The 19,553-nt window shown below is 46.8% G+C and overlaps 8 protein-coding genes across 8 annotated transcripts; 3 read left to right on the top strand and 5 right to left on the bottom strand.

Annotated features, from left to right (window-relative positions):
- Positions 1-111: 111 nt before the first annotated feature.
- V1513DRAFT_452327 (general substrate transporter) lies at positions 112-2,609 on the bottom strand. The gene is made up of 4 exons (XM_066899109.1): positions 2,590-2,609; positions 1,927-2,529; positions 1,635-1,856; positions 112-1,580 (listed from the first exon to the last, which is right to left on the bottom strand). Exons 2-4 carry the CDS (start codon positions 2,154-2,156, stop codon positions 359-361), a joined length of 1,674 nt encoding a protein of 557 aa, XP_066751165.1. The 5' UTR covers positions 2,157-2,529; positions 2,590-2,609; the 3' UTR covers positions 112-358.
- Positions 2,610-2,918: 309 nt separating this feature from the next.
- V1513DRAFT_452329 (uncharacterized protein) lies at positions 2,919-5,061 on the top strand. Its single transcript, XM_066899110.1, has one exon. The coding sequence runs from the start codon at positions 3,150-3,152 to the stop codon at positions 4,605-4,607; it is 1,458 nt and encodes a 485-aa protein (XP_066751166.1). The 5' UTR covers positions 2,919-3,149; the 3' UTR covers positions 4,608-5,061.
- On the bottom strand, positions 4,723-6,515 carry V1513DRAFT_239754 (uncharacterized protein). Its single transcript, XM_066894441.1, has 4 exons — positions 6,078-6,515; positions 5,897-6,001; positions 5,691-5,843; positions 4,723-5,635 (listed from the first exon to the last, which is right to left on the bottom strand). The coding sequence occupies exons 1-4, from the start codon at positions 6,213-6,215 to the stop codon at positions 4,838-4,840; spliced, it is 1,194 nt and encodes a 397-aa protein (XP_066751167.1). The 5' UTR covers positions 6,216-6,515; the 3' UTR covers positions 4,723-4,837.
- On the bottom strand, positions 6,409-8,780 carry V1513DRAFT_239782 (uncharacterized protein). Its single transcript, XM_066894442.1, has 2 exons — positions 7,871-8,780; positions 6,409-7,824 (listed from the first exon to the last, which is right to left on the bottom strand). Exons 1-2 carry the CDS (start codon positions 8,633-8,635, stop codon positions 6,817-6,819), a joined length of 1,773 nt encoding a protein of 590 aa, XP_066751168.1. The 5' UTR covers positions 8,636-8,780; the 3' UTR covers positions 6,409-6,816.
- A 1,607-nt stretch (positions 8,781-10,387) lies between these two features.
- V1513DRAFT_452338 (uncharacterized protein) lies at positions 10,388-12,353 on the bottom strand. Its single transcript, XM_066899111.1, has 3 exons — positions 12,226-12,353; positions 11,701-12,144; positions 10,388-11,640 (listed from the first exon to the last, which is right to left on the bottom strand). Exons 1-3 carry the CDS (start codon positions 12,226-12,228, stop codon positions 10,534-10,536), a joined length of 1,554 nt encoding a protein of 517 aa, XP_066751169.1. The 5' UTR covers positions 12,229-12,353; the 3' UTR covers positions 10,388-10,533.
- A 622-nt stretch (positions 12,354-12,975) lies between these two features.
- On the top strand, positions 12,976-14,992 carry V1513DRAFT_384871 (uncharacterized protein; the record flags this gene model as incomplete). Its single annotated transcript, XM_066895191.1, has 4 exons — positions 12,976-14,100; positions 14,148-14,640; positions 14,695-14,907; positions 14,964-14,992. The coding sequence occupies 4 exons, from the start codon at positions 12,976-12,978 to the stop codon at positions 14,990-14,992; spliced, it is 1,860 nt and encodes a 619-aa protein (XP_066751170.1).
- Positions 14,993-16,308: 1,316 nt separating this feature from the next.
- V1513DRAFT_384792 (magnesium transporter NIPA-domain-containing protein) lies at positions 16,309-17,915 on the top strand (the record flags this gene model as incomplete). Its single annotated transcript, XM_066895186.1, has 6 exons — positions 16,309-16,381; positions 16,438-16,463; positions 16,543-16,633; positions 16,694-16,784; positions 16,848-17,008; positions 17,068-17,915. 6 exons carry the CDS (start codon positions 16,309-16,311, stop codon positions 17,913-17,915), a joined length of 1,290 nt encoding a protein of 429 aa, XP_066751171.1.
- A 760-nt stretch (positions 17,916-18,675) lies between these two features.
- Positions 18,676-19,474, bottom strand: V1513DRAFT_427585 (uncharacterized protein; the record flags this gene model as incomplete). The annotated part of the gene is made up of 2 exons (XM_066896226.1): positions 18,676-19,200; positions 19,457-19,474. The coding sequence occupies 2 exons, from the start codon at positions 19,472-19,474 to the stop codon at positions 18,676-18,678; spliced, it is 543 nt and encodes a 180-aa protein (XP_066751172.1).
- Between the last annotated feature and the right edge of the window lie 79 nt (positions 19,475-19,553).

Below are 19,553 nucleotides of genomic sequence, written 5' to 3' on the forward strand. Positions count from 1 at the left end.
TCTCCTGGCTACGGATACGGATACGGATAACTATATGTTACCTGGACACGGATACGGATATGGATAACGAAAAATCTTATCCGTGCCGATCCCTAGTAAATTATGAGTATTTTCGATTTATTTCTTGAGTGCGCTTCAATATTTTCTCCGTTCTATGTGCAGAGATTAGATTGCCAAGAATTTTTCAAAATTACCACATGACTACACCAGATCAATGCTCTTCGTCCAAACAGTAAACTTATAATCCCAAAGAAACCAACAACCCAACATATAAATCTGCAAACCGAACCGTTATATCTACCAAGCAAATCATTATATGTACAAAGAATAGACATGAATTTACCGTTGGCCGATGAATTTATATAAGTCTTGAATTCGAATCTATACTAGTTCTATCAACCGCTCCCGAATTCTCCTCACCAGGATCATCAGTATAAAGCGCGGGTGTAGAAGTGCCACTGCCGTTATTACTACTAGACACGTCGCCAAGCTCATGGAACGCGTTCGGATCTTCGCGCCGTGGCATCTTGTCTTTCTCGAATCTGCTTCGCAGATTACGGTGGACTTCAAGATCAGCAACCGCGATTCTTCCACTCTTCCATGGCGCAATATTCTCTTCCCAAATTAGATCGACTTCCTCGAGTGTCTTACCCTTTGTCTCAGGAAACATAAAAAACACGTGGAACGTCGCGGTCACGCAGAAGATCCCGAAAATGATATACACTCTCCACTGAACATACTTGAATCCTGGTGGAACACAGAACGCGAGAAGGAAGTTGAAAGTCCAGTTAATCGACGCGCAGAAACCGTTGGCTATCGCACGCTGCTTCAACGGGAAAATCTCAGAGACGTAGATCCAGGCACCCGGACCCCAGCTTGGCGCGAAAGTTCCGACGAATAGATAATTGAATGCAATGATTGACTGGGCCGCAGACCTGTTCGGAACGGTCCACTTGATCTCACTGTTGCCGTTCAGTGAGTCAACGTAATGTCCATAGTGTCCCATGATGCCTCCGACCAAAAACAACCAGAGAGCCATAAAAGTGGAGCCAGTCAGCAATAGCGGTCGACGTCCCCATTTGTCGATGAATAAGATCGCAGGAACAGTCATGACCACATTGATGACGTACTGAACGGAAGACGAAATCAGGCCAGCATTACCGTCGTAGCCGGCCATCGCGAAAGTGTAGACGACGTAGTACATCATCACGTTTATCCCGGTTAATTGTTGCCACATCTGGGCGGACGCGCCGACAAAAGTACGAAGCCGTGATCCAGGAGCAAAAAGATCAAAAACAGAGACATCTTTCGACATACGGTCAATACGGACAACTTCTCGAATTTCCTGCATCTCAACAATAACATCCGGATGATCCATATCACCACCACCTTGAATGTGTGCAATAACGTTCGTGGCCTCGTCCCATCGATCCTTAGTAGCTAGCCAACGAGGAGATTCCGGGAAGAAAACTAGCGCTGATAACAATAGCGCGCCAGGGACAATCTGGAGCCCCCACGCGATCCGAAAGCTCTTGGCTCCGGTCATAAAGGAGCACCCGTAGCTAATGAAAAACATGATCCTAATCCTAAATTAATAATGGCGCTCATCAAACTCCTCAATTTTCCTGACATACATGATACCCCATGTAATTGCCCATTGAAAAAGACCAACAAGGCGGCCGCGAATATTCTTAGGACTCAGCTCGGCGATATAGACTGGCACTTGCGACGAACAGATGCCAATGGCTACACCTGAAATGAGTCTGCCGATAATAAGCTGCGTCGTGTTTTGGACTGTGCACTGAACGAGAGACCCAATTATCCAGATAATCGCGCCACATTGAATAGCATATCGTCTGTACCCAAGCGTCCGGATTAGTTTCCTCCACCCATTGCACAGAATTGGCTTAGGTCATTTCTACATACCGCCCTAAAATATCAGACATACGACCAGAAATAAGCGACCCGAAAAACGATCCACCGGCCATTGCGGACGTAATTCCGCCTTGCTTGATGTCATCTGGGTAGTTGAAGAATTCTCGGTAAGTAGGATTATCGACAAACGCGGAGACGGAAGACACGTCGAAACCGAAAAGCATGCCACCAATCGTGGCAGCGGCGGCCACGACATATGGATTGTACGTCTTCAGTACCATGTTCTAACGTGAAAGTGTCGATGAGACGGAATCCATAAGGTGAGAGTGCAGATGGGAGAAATCTGGGGAAGGCGAACTGAAGTTCACCTTCAAAAGCGATAACGGCGCAGCAATAAGCCACAAAGATCGACCTGAGATTACATCAACGCTAGTCTATATTTGCATTAGTACTCTCCGCTCTCCACATATCTGCATAATTACATTATCCATGACCAAATACAGTTTGAAATTCACGCTAGTGCACGCCACAGCATAGAGATCAGATAGAATTCCGTCTAACTTATACGCTAACTAATATTATTTAGCTAAATTCTTTGTAGTCCTGATAGATATATAGCTGTGAGAGACTACGAGTGAGCCAGAAAGTAGTTAACTTGCATTATATTAGTAGAAACTTCTCTGTTCTGCTTCTTTTCATTCTGGGGGTTCTTACAATTCTAGTTTCGCGGCAAATACTTCGCAAATGCCTGCTCTCTATGCATGTACACACACCATTGACACCATAAATTACCATCCAATGAGAAAGTACACAAACGAAAAATATGAATATATTGTTAGTTTCAATAGTTTTTAAATATGTAATGATCAATCATGTTGTATTTTGATAATTTCCCTAAAATATAAGCACCACCTACTAAAGGGGTGTCCATAAACATCGTATACAGAGCATCCGCAAAGGAAAAGAATACTTCTCTAATAATAGGCGAGCACGATCAAGAAATAACCTAGTTCAATTTGAAAAAGATTCCAATATGCATGATGGGCCCTGACACTCGCTACCATGACTCGCGACTATTTTGGGTTGCAACCCCTGGCCAGAACTTCGGTTTCGTGGCCTGCGTCGCAAGAGTGTTCTCCTTCGCCAGGAATTGCTGGTCTCGGTGCACCTCAATTCAAGGCGCATATGCAGGTTCTCCGGCAATTGCCTCAGGAGGCTCAATATTAGACTGCATTGTAAGGTCTCTATAATACGACACATCATCGCCAATCAAAATGCCGGCGTTTCGCCCGTCCGCTATAGGCATTTTCCGCATTGTCATTGTGCTAGTCTTCGTGGTCTTAATATTCACCCCCCCGGAAGTCCACAATGTGTTCAAGTCCATCATATTACGTGAAGACGACGTCAGCAACTTACCAGCTGCCTCGGAAGCAGTGACCGAGACTGTAGTTAATATCGCCAACTTATTCGACAAGGGCAAAGAGATTGCCGAAGAGGACCCCTCAGCAACGACAACTGCTGCCGTTGTCGAAGCTGCGCCGGCGAAAGAACGCGGACACAGAACCGTGTACTTAATCAATACGCCTCGATATCATTTCGAAGTCGTCATTCCGTTCCTTCACGCGTTTTCTAGTCTTCCCCATGTCGATGTGACGCTCTGGGCTAGTTCGACTGGCGCTAACAGATGGGGTGTCCGTCCGTGGCTTGATCTGTATGCAAAGCCAAAGGGTCTGAAAATGCAGAATGTGCAGGAATTTAACAGAGCAGCCGAAAACGGGGCCGCCGTTCCTGATATGATTTTCCTTACCAGCTGTCCGGAGGATATCCGTCAACTGGGACCATCCCTCCAGATTCTCCTCGAGCAAGGTGCGAATGTCATGTGCCTTATCCACGAGTCTCGGTTATTTGACTTAAACAACAAGGATATCAAACACTCGCCGTTTAAGAAGGAGATAAATTTTATGCGCCCATGGATTCTGAAAGGCCAGTGGCAGCTCGTGACTCTATCCCAGCACGTTCAAAAATTCGTCGAACAAAACTTTGCAGACTTTTTCCAGACGGGAACAAAGGTTTCGTATTCTCCACCGGTGCTTTATCCTGTGTTCAAGCTTCCGGAGGAGAAGGCCCATTTGGAGACAACCAAGCCGTTTGTCACTATTGTCGGCAAACTGGAACCGTGGCGGAGGAATTACACCAGGATCTTTGAGCAATACGCTAAATTCAATCCCCAGGTCGACCTCGTCCTCGTCGGCAACGGCGAGCGACTACAAGCACCAGACTCAATCAAGAACAAGCTAATTTACAAGAGCGGTCTTGGGTTTCCGCAATATTTTGCAGAGATTTCAAAAGCGGTGCTGATTCTTCCTTCCTTCGCGACACAACACTACGTGCAATCTCAAGCGTCAAGTTCAATCGCGACGTCTGTTATTACGGTTACGCCGCCCTTGGTGACGCGCCAGATGTTGAGCGCGTACGCGTACCTTGCTGAGGATGCTGTTTGGATCCAGGAAGACGGGGAGACAGAGGTCGAGGCGTTTTCGCGGGTTGCTGAGCTTGGGCAGGATTCGTGGATGGCGAAGAAGGCCGCAATGGTCGATATTCGGGCAAACCTTGTAAGTGAAAACATGAAGACTTTCGAAGCGATATTAGCTGCTTTGGATGATCATGCTCTACCGAGGACAGTGAAAATCGAGAAAAAAATAGTTACACAAGCAAATGCGGTGCAAAAGTAGTGTACCATACAGATATATATTTGGCGCGTTTGTTTTTGGCATAATCTGTTTTGTTTATTTGATTCGTACAGTGAGGGCATAATGGTATGTGGATATATGCATTGGGACTGCTATTTCTTGCGTAGTATTGCTTTGTTTGCCTGTACGTTTAATGTGTTTTATATAGACTAGCACATGCACAATCTCCAAATTTTTCTAAGGATCTAATTTACACGTCAGTTCTTCACAACCTACTTATCCTCTCCAACGGCCATATCCCCTTGTCGCCCAAGCACCTGTCTCTGAACCAACAACTGTACAAGCACACCGATAATCACAATCACAACCACACTCACGATTGTCGACGTAATCATCACCCGCCGACTCGACGCCGCGGCCACGCCCTCGATCCTGACGAGGACAACAGATTGCGCAACGGATGTGCTCGCCATCACGGTACCGGACGGGTTCATGACGACTCTTGTGACAGGGAACGTGTGCGCGTTGCGGATTATTTTGATCTCGCGCAGTGTATCAGTTCTCACGACTGCGACCGACAAATCCGCGCCGGCAACGCACGCAATTGATTCTCGACAATCCAGAGCGGTGACCGCTTTAATGCCGGCGTGCAGCGTGCGCACTGTACGTACCGGTGGCTGCGATTGCTGCTTCGTGAGGTATATATCCGACGGTAACGTCAACTTCAGAATCGATGCGCCTCGACGCCGAGCGTGGTTCGAAATGAGAATAAGAGTATCGTGCGACGCGAAGCGGACGCCGCGAAAGGTGCTGGCAGGAGGTGGAAAATATTCTGCTATTTTCTCGCCTGACGTTGCGGAGAGTAAAGTCACGGATTTAGGTGTCGTATATGAGAGCAGTTTTTCGTTGCACGAGAAGTCGACATCCTGGATATCCGTGTCGCCGCCGGCTTCAGAGATATCTATGGCTGGAAACTGCGGCTGTAATGACGGGAACGCGAGACAGTGCAAGATGCCCACTGATGACGCGACTGCTAGGTATCTCGCTGCAGGTGAGAACCGTGTACATTTCTGACAAAAGATGTGTAAGCTTATATAATCCTGGACCTAGCTTACGAAAGCATACCTGATATTCTTCTAGATGTTCGGCTGTGAACAATTGCGTTCTTTCCTGCGTTTCTATCCGATTATCACTTTCAAGCTTAAATAGTCGTAAATGCTCATTCTTCCTGGTCTTAATTGCTGCGGTGCTGGAGTTGACGCCAATTGCAATAACTCCCTATCATTTTGCATTAGATCTTGATCAACGTCAGGCTTATGGTGACCTCTTACCTCCTGCGTGACATCCAAACTCATAGGCGAGTCTTCATCCTTCGACAGCACCTTCTCCTCCGCGACCTCCACCTTTTTTTCGGCGGAATCAATATTCAACACTGACTACATCAAACCGACGATATCAGTTCAGCCACTCAATCTAAATAGTTCACGAAGTCGCAACCAAACCATTACATACAATCTTGTTTGCGACACCATTTTTTCCTTCACCGCCACCTCCTGCGACGATTAATGTCGTGTCCGAGGCGAACTGGGCGGCATATACCGGGTATCTTAGGTCGATACTGAACGAAGCTGCATCTGACGGTGGTGGCATAGTAGATAACTGGTCCTTCTAAGAGTGCGTCCGGCTCTAAGTTCGACGGCTGGCGTGTATGAATCTGAAATATAATAATCCCTGTCTGTAATTTAAAGTCTCGCAAATACTCAAAAGCGATTGAAGCAATAGTGGTATGTCAGATGGTGTTGACTTGGACACGTCGAAAGATCAGTCGAGAAATCCGGGGACATTGACCGCTGAGATTTGGGTTTGCGAAGAGCATATCAGCGCATCCTGAAAGGCTGCAGAAACGCAACAGCGCCAGCTGTCCTCATTTAACGTTGGATGCGCTAAGGCTCCATTACAACGATTAGAGGATATTGCTCAAGAGTTGCATTGTATTAGCTTCGTCAATAATGTTATATTCCTTATTTGCGTAACGCTTGGGGTGTTTAGAGCAAGTCAAGTAGTAAATTGATTATTTTTGTTAAGCAATCAAATCTCCCAATAGAGTAAAAATACGAATAAGAATCACAGCACGTGAATGAAAATGCCCGAGGAACCCATACCACAAGACGAAAAATAGATACTCATGAACGCCAACTATATTTACTTAATAGCACGGAAAACAAGCAGAATGAAAAAAGAATTGCCCTGTCTATAATAAGATTTGCCCAATGATACGATTCATGCATTCCCAGTTCGACTCCATCACCTTGTCATGCGATGCCTCTGCTTTATTGATGAGGCTCTGCCAGAACAGCCGTTTGAGGGTATAAATTTCATGCGTATCAGCTCGCGCAAATGACTTCAAACCCGCCAAGAACGGCGTCTCAATAAACTTCGCTTCCTGATCCTCTGCAATAATGACCATGTCGGAGGGGATCCGGGACTCAAACGCATTTACGTAGGTTGACTTGCGCGTGAGTAGTGGTCGTCCGACCGAGAGCGCGATTGTCGCGATGATATCTGACATCCGCATTGCGAGCTCCGGATTGTCGTCTGGCACAGGAAGTGGTACGATTACTCTAGAGTGTGCTACCCTTTCGAAATAAGTGTGTAGTGGAACATTGCGGGCAACAGAGAGCCTACTGTGGTCTGGGATCACAAACCGCTCCTTCTTTCCGGAGCCACCGATGAAGTCAAGCAGCTGGACTGTGATATTGGGAGTTGTCTCGGTGTATCTGGTGATAGTATGTTCGTAAAGTCTGCGCTTGTCATTCGCCGATCGGACGAAATCGCCTCCAATAATAGCGGCCACGTCACCAGGCTCAACGGAGGTGGTCTGCACAGTCGTTCGTGGGAAGATCGGATTGAAAACCGCAATGCTGTCGGCAAGAAGTGTGGAGACACCGAACACTTCCGGGAAAACGAATTGCATATAATTCGAACTGGATCTGGATGTAGCAACAAACGACCACTTACCGGTGGAGATGTACGGCTTTGCAAGTGCAGCGAGTTTCGAAGTTTCTTCTTTTTTGCTAGGGCTATCCCATAGTGAAGGGTGACGTACGACACATTGGACGGTGCTGTTGCTGACAAGAGCACGACTGATGTCGTTGTATAAAGCCAAGGCGTCTTCAAGACACGAAGCCAAGAAGAGGACATCAGGAGCGCTGGCAGGAAGCTCAGCAGCTTTGACAACTTGGATCGGTAGCAATTTGGTCTATCATTCAGTTAGCATGGTACACGAATCGGAGACCGGTTCGCACCTCTTTGAGCATCAGCATTCTGAACATATCAAACTCCGCATTGTCATAACGACTTTCTGTAGTAACCGCTGCATCGGTAGCATCGATGATTGTCAAATTGACGCGAGAACGGGCAGTCTGACTGATAGCAACTTCGATATCTTCGTTCTGCAAAATCTCGTCTTTTTGCAGTGACGGCGGGAGCATGATGGATCCGGCCAATGCCAAGGCTAGGTCAAAGTGAACAGCGTTGGAGCACACAATATGGACACTAATAGGTTCATAGTTGGCACCAACGTAGTCTGCGCGATGGCTCTGTGTTATTGATAGTGGAAGCACCTCTCCTTCCCTTACGTCTTCATATTTTGCCAACTCTGGTATTCGATTGCCCGACTTCGCGACGAGAGGTAGCTGGAATACACTTTCCCGTAATCCTAATCCGACTTTAACCAACCCCACAACTGTATTCATGGCCGTTTTCCGTTGCTCCTTCATATCCTTATCTTTGTCGCCCTCATCAGCCGCATCGGCACCAAGTCGTAAGTTAATTCTTTGGCCAGTGAGCTTCGTGGCGATTTTGTGTGACTCGTACTCGACCGATGTCTTGGCTTCTTCCATGGCGAAGAAGACGCCGTCTGCCACGCCTGCTTTCTTAACGAAACGGGTTGATGGGTTTTGGTTGAATTGGAGGTCGACGTAAGTCTCAGATGGGCTCGAGAGTAAGATAACGGCCATCAGTAGGAGACTTCCTAGGACGAGGGTGACGGTCCAGGTACGCCGATCCATGTCGAGAGCAATAGTGGAATTGTCGAGCTGCCACAGTCTGTTGAATAGTGAATCGATAATGCTAATTGCAAGGCCAATAGAAGTACGACAGGACAGACAGGACAATACAGACAGGACAGATAAAACCAGATACGACGGGAGACCGGAGGATAAAAATGATACGGCAGCATAAAACTACAGAGGTAAAATGGCAGAAACTTCCGAGAGGGATCTCAATCAGTTGAATGGAACAGATGTACGAGGAGTATACACCCAGGCGTGATGCAACGAGCTTGTAGTTGCCAGCTGCGTCAGGGACTACCGGTGCGGGGACAAAGTCCGCGAGCACAAGCCGCAAGTGGACTCAAAAGCAGCGGTTTCATGGCATCAGGAAAATAGGGGGCATCAGGCACATAGACGTCATCGTCACGGCTGATCATCTCACAAGGCACTACTAGCTTCTGCCAATTATACCATCTGCACATCCTACGCTTACTCAATCTAAGGCAGAGAGCATCACAGGCTTGCGGATTGTTGGCTGTTGCTGCGGCAACGCCGCCCGTTCTGGCATGAAATACACCCACTGTTAATAATGAGGGCATATCGTGGAGGGCTGAACACTCTCTCTGCTAACTAGGCACCTAAACTTGCCTTTTGCTGCCAGATCACATATTCGTTCCCACTGTCCGAGAGTATGCCACAGGTTAATTTTTTTTGACAAATTTACCGTTTGTCATGAGTGCTGCGAAGTTGGCTTTTTTTCTCAATACTGAAGGTGATACCGGTAGTTAACGCTTCCCGGTAGTGCACACGGAAGTGCACTGCATACTTCAGGGGCCTGAACTGAAAGATACATTATCTAGAGACCATAATAATACGAGCAGCAACTAATGTTGATCGCTGAACCTCAAAGCGGGAATTCACTCGCATGGTTGCCGTCCGAGTAAACTTATTAGACATGTGCATCTAACTCATGCCTCAAACAGCAGTCATCTCGACAAATGGCTAGAACCAGACACTGTTCCCGCCCCTGGAGAGACAAATTCTGTCTGCGACCAGGCATCTAACACCGGCAGACATCAGCATACCCGGCCAACTCCCACACCCGACCGAGAGGCAATAATTTCTGCCAATCATCTCATCAGTCGTCGCGCATACAACGATGTATACTTTCGATCATCTTATTCCACTATAAAATATTACATTTTGAATATCTGCCAGTCAGTGCTTGCCTCATTAGTCTCGAGCATGAGCCATCAGGAGTAATCACCGACCATCAAAAACTAGTTTCAATAAACCAAATCCGGAAATCCGACTTGAGGCAGTGTCTCACCTCACTTTATGCCAACCCTTTGTAGCGGAATTCGCTATTCGCTAACAGCCTCATCCGTATACTACCCACAACGCCGCCTACGAACACAACAGTGTGTAGTTATCAATCTGAGAAATTCTATCCGAAAGGTAAATTCAGGTTAAAGCACCGGACATGGTATGCTAGTGCACCTTTTCTGTTCGGAGCGCGGCTCTTGAGGAGTGTGATACTCCGCGAGAAGATCCGTTATGATGCGACGCTCAGCAATGGCTCGATTCTACACATTTATCGAACACATTCATATTTCCTGGGCCACAACATGCTCAGAAACAAATCACAACGAGGCGAGGCAAGATGAGCGCATCTCTGCTTGCACAGGGTCAAAGGCAAACAATTACTACCGTCCGTAAGAATCCAGGCCTGTTCCAAAAAAACACTCAAATTTTTAAGAGTTCTGTAACTTATTAGACGCATGTGAATCCATTAAAACATTACTATAAAACAGGATTTGAACAGAGGACACTAAAGCTGACATGATTCTATCATTCATTTTACCCATCCACTCACTACCCCCTTCTTTCTCATTCCTCACAAACCGTCCAAACAACTAAACAATCGAGAAATTGTCCGCCTCAATCTTGATCTCTTTCGTGAATGGTACTGACTCGCCAGATTCAACGCCGATGACGTCCAAAACGTCAATACTCGCAAACGGAGTGGTCTTCTTGAAAAATATTTCCATCGGAAAGAAATCTCCATCTTCATCACCCTCGGCAGTGAAATCAAAGCTTCCGGATGACGTTCCTTCTGCCTCGCTGATAACTGGAATGCGCCAGCGAATGTAGTTGCCACCATGGTCATACAGGGACTCGGAGTTTACTTCGGCTGCTTCACTGGGAATTGGAATTGTAACCGCGACATCCTCGAGGATTGCGCCCTCAGATTGGAGCTCGTATTCGATCGTGACCTGATATGTGCCGGCACCGCCAGGAGATAGCCAGCACGTGAAGCTCAATGGAACGAGCGACGCGTCGTCGCCTTTGCTGGTTAACCGCCATCGCAGGACGCCCAATGGGTTGTTGTTGGATGGGAAGCCACGTGCGGCATCCTTCAGTCCGATCATCTTGCTAGAGCTGAACAAAGCCTTGTCGACGTTTGGGTGGGTCTTGAATTGTGCCGCGTTACCGGGAAGATCGATCGAGAGCCTGATCTTCGAGAGCGCCGGGTCGGCGATACGGAGCTGTAGGTCACCCTTCACTTCGACGCCCTGGGCGCTGCCGTCTCGAGAAATCTGACCGCTAACACTCTCGACTATACTGACCATAACGCCGGTGTTGGAAGCATATGGCGATGCAGCCGCCGGTGGAGTAGCAATGGGCTCTGTTTCAGGATGCACCAAAGGTGTCGACTCTTCTATTCCAATCTCGGAGCGAACATGCTCATACATATCCGTAGCCTTTGACTTCTTGCCCAACTGCATACCTTTACCTCTTGGTGGCGCCCTACCTGACGAGGCGCGGTTCCTTTCGTACTCGTAGGACGATTCGGCAGCGAGGGCAGTTTGTGCGGCCGCAGTATATTCGCTTGCCGCCGGAAATCTCGAGCTCGACGAGATGCTATTACTGGAAATGCCGCGTTTGGCCATTTCGCGGCGCTGCATGTCGAATTGTTTCGCCCGACGCTTGCGCTCTTCGTTTGCTTCCAGCTCTTTGTTCTGTTACACGCTGTTAGTACACAAGTCACAAATCATATTACCTCTTTCATATGAACTCACCCTCGCAATAATCTCCTGGATTTTCTCCTCATGACTGTCCATCTCCAGATTGGTCCGGATCTGCGTCAGTGTCAAGTTCTCCCTGTACCCCAGCTCCACAATCTCATCAAACGCGCTCAACAACTCAAACGCATTGGTTAAGATCTCACGCTCGTCTGCAGATTTGCACAACGTCGTCACAATTTGCGAAAATAAATGCAATGTGTCAATGTCTTGTAAAATGTTCGATTGCCGGTTGGTGATGAGAACCATGTAGAGCTCCTCGAGCGGTTGATACACGTATCGGACATTTTCGTCCTCGACTGTCGTGTGCTGGGTGCCGCTCTGCGTCAGCTTCGGAAACGCAGCGAGAAGAGCTTCGATTCGTGACTTTGGCATGTCACGGAATTGACGCGATAGTACGGCTTTGCCTCCACGGGTGCAGACTGAGGCGGCGAGGACGACCTGGAGGACTTGGTTAGCGAACCCCTTGACTTAGTCATACAATGCCTTCGATATGGACTGTTATATTTGGCAATGACATACCATTGCGGATGCTGTGAGTCAAACTGAGCAGTTCTTAACGACGTTTCGTAAATTCCTCCTACCAATTGGTCGCGGATGTTTGGTGTCTGTTCTCTGCCGATAGCAACGTTGCAGCCACGATCTCAAGTTTGAAACGGCGGCCATGCCAAACGTGTGCAGTTCGTACATTCAACCAAGTGCATAGTAAACCCTACAAAAAACTACAAACTTCGTTAGGGCATCTGCACCTATTCACAACATATGTAATCATATATGCCGTATAGACGCTATACCTTTTTGAATATGCAGAGGAAGATGGTTTAACTGCAAGCCCAAACCACCTCAACAATCGCCTCCAGCGATCCTGGCTACTTCCACTGGTTCATATCCTTTTCAGGAAATCTTTTGCCTGGACCATTCTTTAAATCTTTGCGTTATTTTGACACTTTATGCGATTGATTATTGTACCATTCTTGTTTGTACTATATTAGGCGACTTATTTCTGCATCAGAAAAGTTTCACGTCGCATTATCATTATCACGGGGGGGGTTATACTGACGAAGTAGCACGTATTTCTGACAACTAACTATTTAGGTGCGCCTTACGATCCATTGCTAGCTGATTACAGGTTCCAAAAAGGAGTCCCTATTGGGGAGTTACGCCTACACTAGAGATAAGCTCGCGGCTGCTCGGAATATTTAATTACATCCACATCTCGATTCGCGCAATATAACCTCATCGGATCCGAGAAGTGCGTCTTTACTTGGTTTAATGTCGACCGTAGCAATCCCTACTACGACTTTGTTTCTCTCATCAACGTCCAGCACTAGCACACCGGAGCCATCGCGCCAGAACGAGGAAGATTTTAACATGGATCAATCGCTCCTCTCTGACATCGAGATGCTTGCTGCCGAAGATGACGATGACGAGATGTTGCTTGATGACGACGCGCAAGGGGAGCATGCTACGGCACAGATACAGAACACTCTCTCTTCCCCGCCTGGGTCGAGCAGGATGGAGGAAGACGAAAAGGATGGTGGGTTTGACATTGTCATCGAGGAAGTCGAGGATGACAATAATGCCGTTCAAGTGGACGAACAGTTGTTAGATGCTGATGGGTCTACGCCGGTTCCCGCTGACGTGGAGGAAGAAGTTCCTGCTGACGAAGTACTTGTTGAGGGCGAGGTTGGAAGTCCTTTTGCGACCGTTGTTGAAGAGACGCAGTCTACTTTACAACTCCCGGCTGAGGAAACTACAAAGGAGTCAGTTGTCGAGCAACCTGCTGAGGTTTCAGCCGAGGTATTTTATGCCCAGGAATCAGCTTCTGGGGTTGTACCAGAAAGCGGGGAAGAGAAACCTGGAAGCACTGAGGTCGAGGAGGCAGGTGAGGTCGTTAATGTCGCTAATGGGGCTGATGTCGCTGAGGTCGCTGAAGGCGATCCACATCTTAGCACGACTTCACTCGTGACAGAGGATCAACCGGATGGCCAGCGACACGAAGAAGAAGTAGTCGAAACCGAACTTGCTTCCGCTGCCGGGAATGCGCAAGAAAATCACGAAGAGGCACCTCTGGGCCATATTGAGAGTCTAGTATCGCAGGGACATGATGCAACTGTCGATCAGACGACAGACGAGGTTCGCAACGTCCGAACTGATTTCCCCAACACTTGTGTTATTTTGGAGAAAGATGACCGGAATTTTCTGCTTTGTCCATCGGATGACTCTGATAACCTTGTTGCCGAGTTAGACGCTCAGCCGATTTTAGAGGATTATGCTATTTTGTCGCAACCTTTGGTGACTATGTTTGCGGTTTTGAGGGGTATCTTCAACGGCGAGCTCGCAGAGGACTGCGAGTTGGTGGCGGAGGTCCCGCAACTAGGACTTTCCGTTTCTGAGGTGGGTACCGACTTCAATAATTGCCTACTTGATGGCGATATCTAAAGCTTAACTCTTTCCAGGATAACGTTTTCTGCCAGGAGGTGACGGTTTACGATCTGGTAGAACTGTACTCAGAACTGAGCATAAACGACAACGCGGTTACCCCCAATGCGCCGTTGGTCATTCACCTTAATGCGCAAGTCAGATTCTTATATCGATTTAACCATATCGCTGCGCTCATCAGGCAAGGCAAAGGCCTTCAATACTTGTATGACGAGGATGCCGCAGCAATCGCGAAGCAACATCCTGAATATCATACAAATGGCATCTCTGCTACGGATGAGGGGCCAAGATTGGATGCAAATACAACTGATCTGCAGGATGTTACTGCTGGTGAGGTGGCCGACGATATAACGAAATTTAAGCAAGAGGTTATGGTATCTAATGATATTCTCTCCGAACTCGTACATGCAGACGCAACGCCGGACAGCGGCGATGTCGCATTTAACGGTGCGGATTATCAAGAGCAGGGCGACGCTCTGCCAGGTGTGGTCAATGGTGCGTTGATACTAAGAACGTATGATGCGAGAGCCGAATCTAACACTATCCCAGATGCAGGGGCTATTGCGCTCGCCGCGGAGACAACCAAAGGTGACATGACCAAGTCTCCGATTGTCGCACCGACGGGAGACGACCTTACGCAGACTCAATTAGAAGAGGAACTAAATCCATCCACCGCTGCGGACGGAGTATCCGACAATAGAGGGACTGCTAAGCGAATCCACGACACCCTTGATGAGGACGACGACATTGTGGCGCCAGAAGGTATCTTTTACTGTCATCAATAGCTGGCGATTACTTGTGCTAATATCTGGCTACAGATAAACGAGTCAAGTCAGTCTCAGAATAATCGACAGCCCACCAACTTCTAACGATACGTACAATGAATCACCATCAGTTTACTACTATCCTTCTAACGATAAGCACAATAATCCTGTAGAAGCTCCGATTACTGAGCCTCAAGAATGCAGAGTGGATGGTTGGTTTTAGCATTGCAACTGTCCGTTGTACTGCGTGGCACCGCCGCTGCATCGTTAGCTCGTCGATGGTTACAGACGGTTTTAAAACTTCAATATTGATGTTCGCCATGGACCCAGTGTCTAAGTATATATAAATATTCTTCACTGTTAGCGGGGTGAGGCTAGGTCTTACTTTAGCTATCTGTGATAATAAGGTAGTATTTTTAATCAGTTTATTTATTATTGGATTGTGAGAGTATGAGCAGTGCTTATCCCCTAATATCTATGTACGTTGTTCCCAGTTTGTAAGCTCGCGGGGTTACATTCTGGTTGGTGAAATTTTAACGGAAAGTTCGCTTTGCATTTGTCTGTGTCTTTGGGATTGTGATATGGTGAAATTTACTGTATGCAGCAATTTGTACTGACTAGTTAAATGCCATCATAGTATTCTGCATATGAAGAAGAGAGACAGGATCAGCTGTCAATTTGTGCTCGCAGATAAGGAACGAAAAAAAGATTTAAGTAGCCATCGTCAATATGTCGTGGTAAAAAAAATTATATATATACTCTCGCCATATCAATCACGTCTTCCACTGCCATTGATTTCTCTTTTGTTACCAACTTCCACCGTCTGATTAAATTCGTGTGTTGGCAAAATGATAGAATTAACTTAACTCTCAGATAAACCCTAATCTCCGTCGTAGGGGATACGAGTGATCCTTGTGCGCCATTGCCAGCTGGAGCTGACAAGCCACGAAATGTGGTTGCTGTGGCGCTGTGCTGAATCTTGCGCTTGTCGTTTCGAGGCAACGTTATTTCCTGATAAGGTAAGGTGTTAAACTTTCACGACTCATATGCCCCCGCCTTTTGTGAGCTGTGCTGCTGCGGCCAGGGCCAGGGGTTCCAAAATGGGCGTAGTAACTCTTCTCTCAGCGCAACATTAAAGTGGGCAGATTAGCTGCGCAAACAAGACAGGGAAACAAGAGGCTTTGTCGAAATCAAAATTTATTTGCCGCCGCCTAAAAACTGTTTAAGCCCTCTTCTTTCTAGATTTTTTTTTTATCTTTTGCTTCAGTTGTACGTCTGGGAAGTGCACGCGTGCAGTAACTTTGACACTACTGCCTGTCGACGTGCCAGCTATTTGATTCCAGCAACGCGTTGTCTACTCCTCCGTCAACGATCACCGACACGTAATCAACCGTTCACCATGTTTCTACCGCTAGAAGTTGAGGACAAATATATAGGTCTGGGACTTGCTATAAGTAGCAGTTTAGCTATTGGTAACACCTAAGTTAATTGGGAATCGTGTAGGCTGTCGCTAAAATGTTTGATTTAGGCACCAGCTTCATAATAACCAAGAAGGTTGGTCAATTTGCACCTTAACACAATTTCTGTGGCAGTTGGATTTGAGGAAGTAGGAATAGATACTGACGGATTACAGGGTCTTATGGATGCGTCCGACAAACATGGATTTGAAGGCAATGGCTTCCAGTACCTGAAGAACCCCATCTGGTGGGCTGGCATGATTACAAGTAAGACCCTAGGTGACAAGTACTCATCAAGATGTAAATATTAACTTGGATTTCCATCAGTGGTTATCGGAGAAGTCGCCAATTTCGCTGCGTATACGTTCGCACCCCCAATTCTTGTGACGCCATTAGGAGCGTTGAGTGTACTTATAGGGTATGTGTAACCATGATAACGTAGCAAGTTGTGTCAAGAGGCTAATCGTTGCTATAACCACAGGGCAGTATTGGCTGCTCTTTTTCTTAAGGAAGAGTTGGGCGTGTTGGGTAAAATGGGTTGTGCTATATGCTTGATCGGATCCGTGATTATTGTCCTCCACGCTCCTCCTGACAAGGAGATCCAAACTGTCGATGAAATTTTGATGTATGCAATACAGCCAGGTGAGTATCAGGACAACATATTGTTTATTGGGTCTGGTAATTAATCTCCGCCTTGTTAGGATTCATGCTGTATTGTGTTGCTGTCGTAATATTCGCTGGCGTGATGATCTACAACGTTGCTCCAAAATATGGCAGGAGGTCACCATTGATCTATATCTCGATCTGTGCCACCGTGGGTTCAATATCCGTTATGTCGATCAAGGGCTTCGGCATAGCTGTGAAGCTCACTCTGGGTGGAAACAACCAGTTCACTCACCCATCGACATACGTATTCGCCATTGTTGTCATAGTTTGCATTCTAACCCAGATGAATTATTTCAACAAGGCATTGGATCAATTTGATACATCAATTGTGAACCCAATCTACTACGTCTCCTTCACGACCTGCACACTTATTGCCTCTGCCATTCTTTTCCATGGATTCAACACGACGAGTTTAGTCAACACATTATCTCTTCTATGCGGCTTCCTTATTATTTTCAGCGGCGTATATTTGCTTAATATTTCTCGATCAGATCCCAACGGCCGGAGTTTCCAAGCTGGCCGTACAATGGATAGCATTCCTATGGAGAACGGTATCGCCAGCATCCAAACGCGCCGGAGCATTCAGTTGCCTCGGAGCAGCTTTGGTATACACCGACGAAGCAGCTCTTTACGACAAGAGGCGCGATTGATCGGTGAATATGAGGAGCAAGGACTCGGTTTGACACGGTTGGACGAAGAGAACGGTCCAGAGGAGGAGAACGATAATGATATCAACACCTACAACAACACAATTAAAAATAGTGGATCTATAAAGAGTCGGGCGTCGAGCGAATTATCACCAGTTGACGCAGTTTGGGATAGGCCCTATGATCCATATAATCGATATGATTCTCCCAAAGGCTCGAAACTTTCTATAGTTTAATTGGCGGCATCTCGATAGGTTTCGAAGTGATAGACATACATACGAGTTTTACATATTTCCGGTTTTTGGTTTATTGGCGTCCGAAAGTCATGTTTATGTTTGTTATATTGTCTCCTGGGATTGCCTACCATTTGGATTATATTGGTGTGGTATAAAGTATTCTATCAATTAGTGACCAGTTCTGACTGTACGTATTTACTTTTCCTGCATTTGCTATCACAAGATTTGCATGGTTTCTCCCCTTGTTATTTTCTCATTGTCATGTTATGTACACTGCTGTCTTGTAAACTATATTAAATTGATCAGGACAAAATACCGCAGCCTCTCAAGTTCGACCTCGTGAAGTTGATTTACAGTTGGGGATCTGATATGCGACCCGTCAATACTATTACTGCTGCTCGTTGGTTGATGCAAAACATTCTATATGGTCCTACATATAGAGAAGCAGCTTAGTCATGTGCATAGGTCGCGGGTGGCCGGGTTTATTAACGTCGACTTTGAGGTCCCGTATTCCTTAAACCGTATCTTAGTCCGACTTGCAACATCCAATGTACAAACCAACACTTGACAACGTCGAATGTCTCGAGTGCATATATGAGTCGTCAATTATATTCTCTTTCAGGATAATCCAACAACTCAGTATCTACGGCAAAGAATCCAATCTGAGAAAAATTTGCATTCAGTGATATAAATGCACGAAATAACAAGACTAAATAAATATATTTCTTTGTATTTGTTTATATCTGTAAATCACCGGCATTCACTCCCAAGAAAAGACAAGAGGAGTAGCCCAAGCGCCTGCTCTTGTAATCGACTGAAGATTCTCAACGGATAGAGTATTGTTGACATAGGTAAAGTTGGAGATCTTTGTCTCGCCAAGGCTGACAACGCTGGGCCTAGAGTCGACGCCGAGAACCGTGATGCTGGCCAGTGGCTGGCAAACGTCGTACGTGCCTCGAGGGAACGTGTAAAGTGAGCCGTGCGTAGCGACAAAATCGACGACCAAGGAGTTCTCGACGACGATAGACTCGCCATCGTCGACATAGAGCGTGCCCTGGGCAGAACCGACCTTGTCGAGGGCGACAGTAATACCCCAGTCATTCTCCCGCGTCTCTGTAGTGGTATATGCGGGCTTTTGGGTCGGGATGATGTAGCCGCCGCGGATGTGTACGTTGATGTGGCCGAGTGGAGCCGAAAGAGTAACGTTCTCGCCTGAACCGGCCCTGACGGCCTCATGGGTGTAGTAGTCGTACCAGACCTCGTCGGGAACACCAGGGAAAACGCCCTTGACGTAATCAACTAAAGGCTCCAATTATTTAACTTTATCTATTTGCATCCCATGGATTACTTCTTGCTGAAATCGTTGGCAAACATCTATAATTAAACACAAGCCTTCTATAAAGCCGATGTCACCCTCTAAAACAATGCATGAAGACAGAGAAGTAATTAACGACGATTGCCGGGTGGTGACGTTCGGCATTACATGGTACAAAGGCACACTCCTAGGTCCTCCGTTAATGTAGAGTGTAAGTTGATTATACCTTCTGTGAAACGATCATTTTTCGGTGCCGGTTTTATTGTGAGGTGCGTAGTCGACGACCATTCATCGAATATAAGAAAGCCGACACATACCACGCA

The sequence above is a fragment of the Lipomyces chichibuensis genome (genome assembly GCF_038497645.1).
Source record: "Lipomyces chichibuensis strain CBS 12929 unplaced genomic scaffold V1513scaffold_47, whole genome shotgun sequence".
Lineage (NCBI taxonomy): Eukaryota > Fungi > Ascomycota > Lipomycetes > Lipomycetales > Lipomycetaceae > Lipomyces > Lipomyces chichibuensis.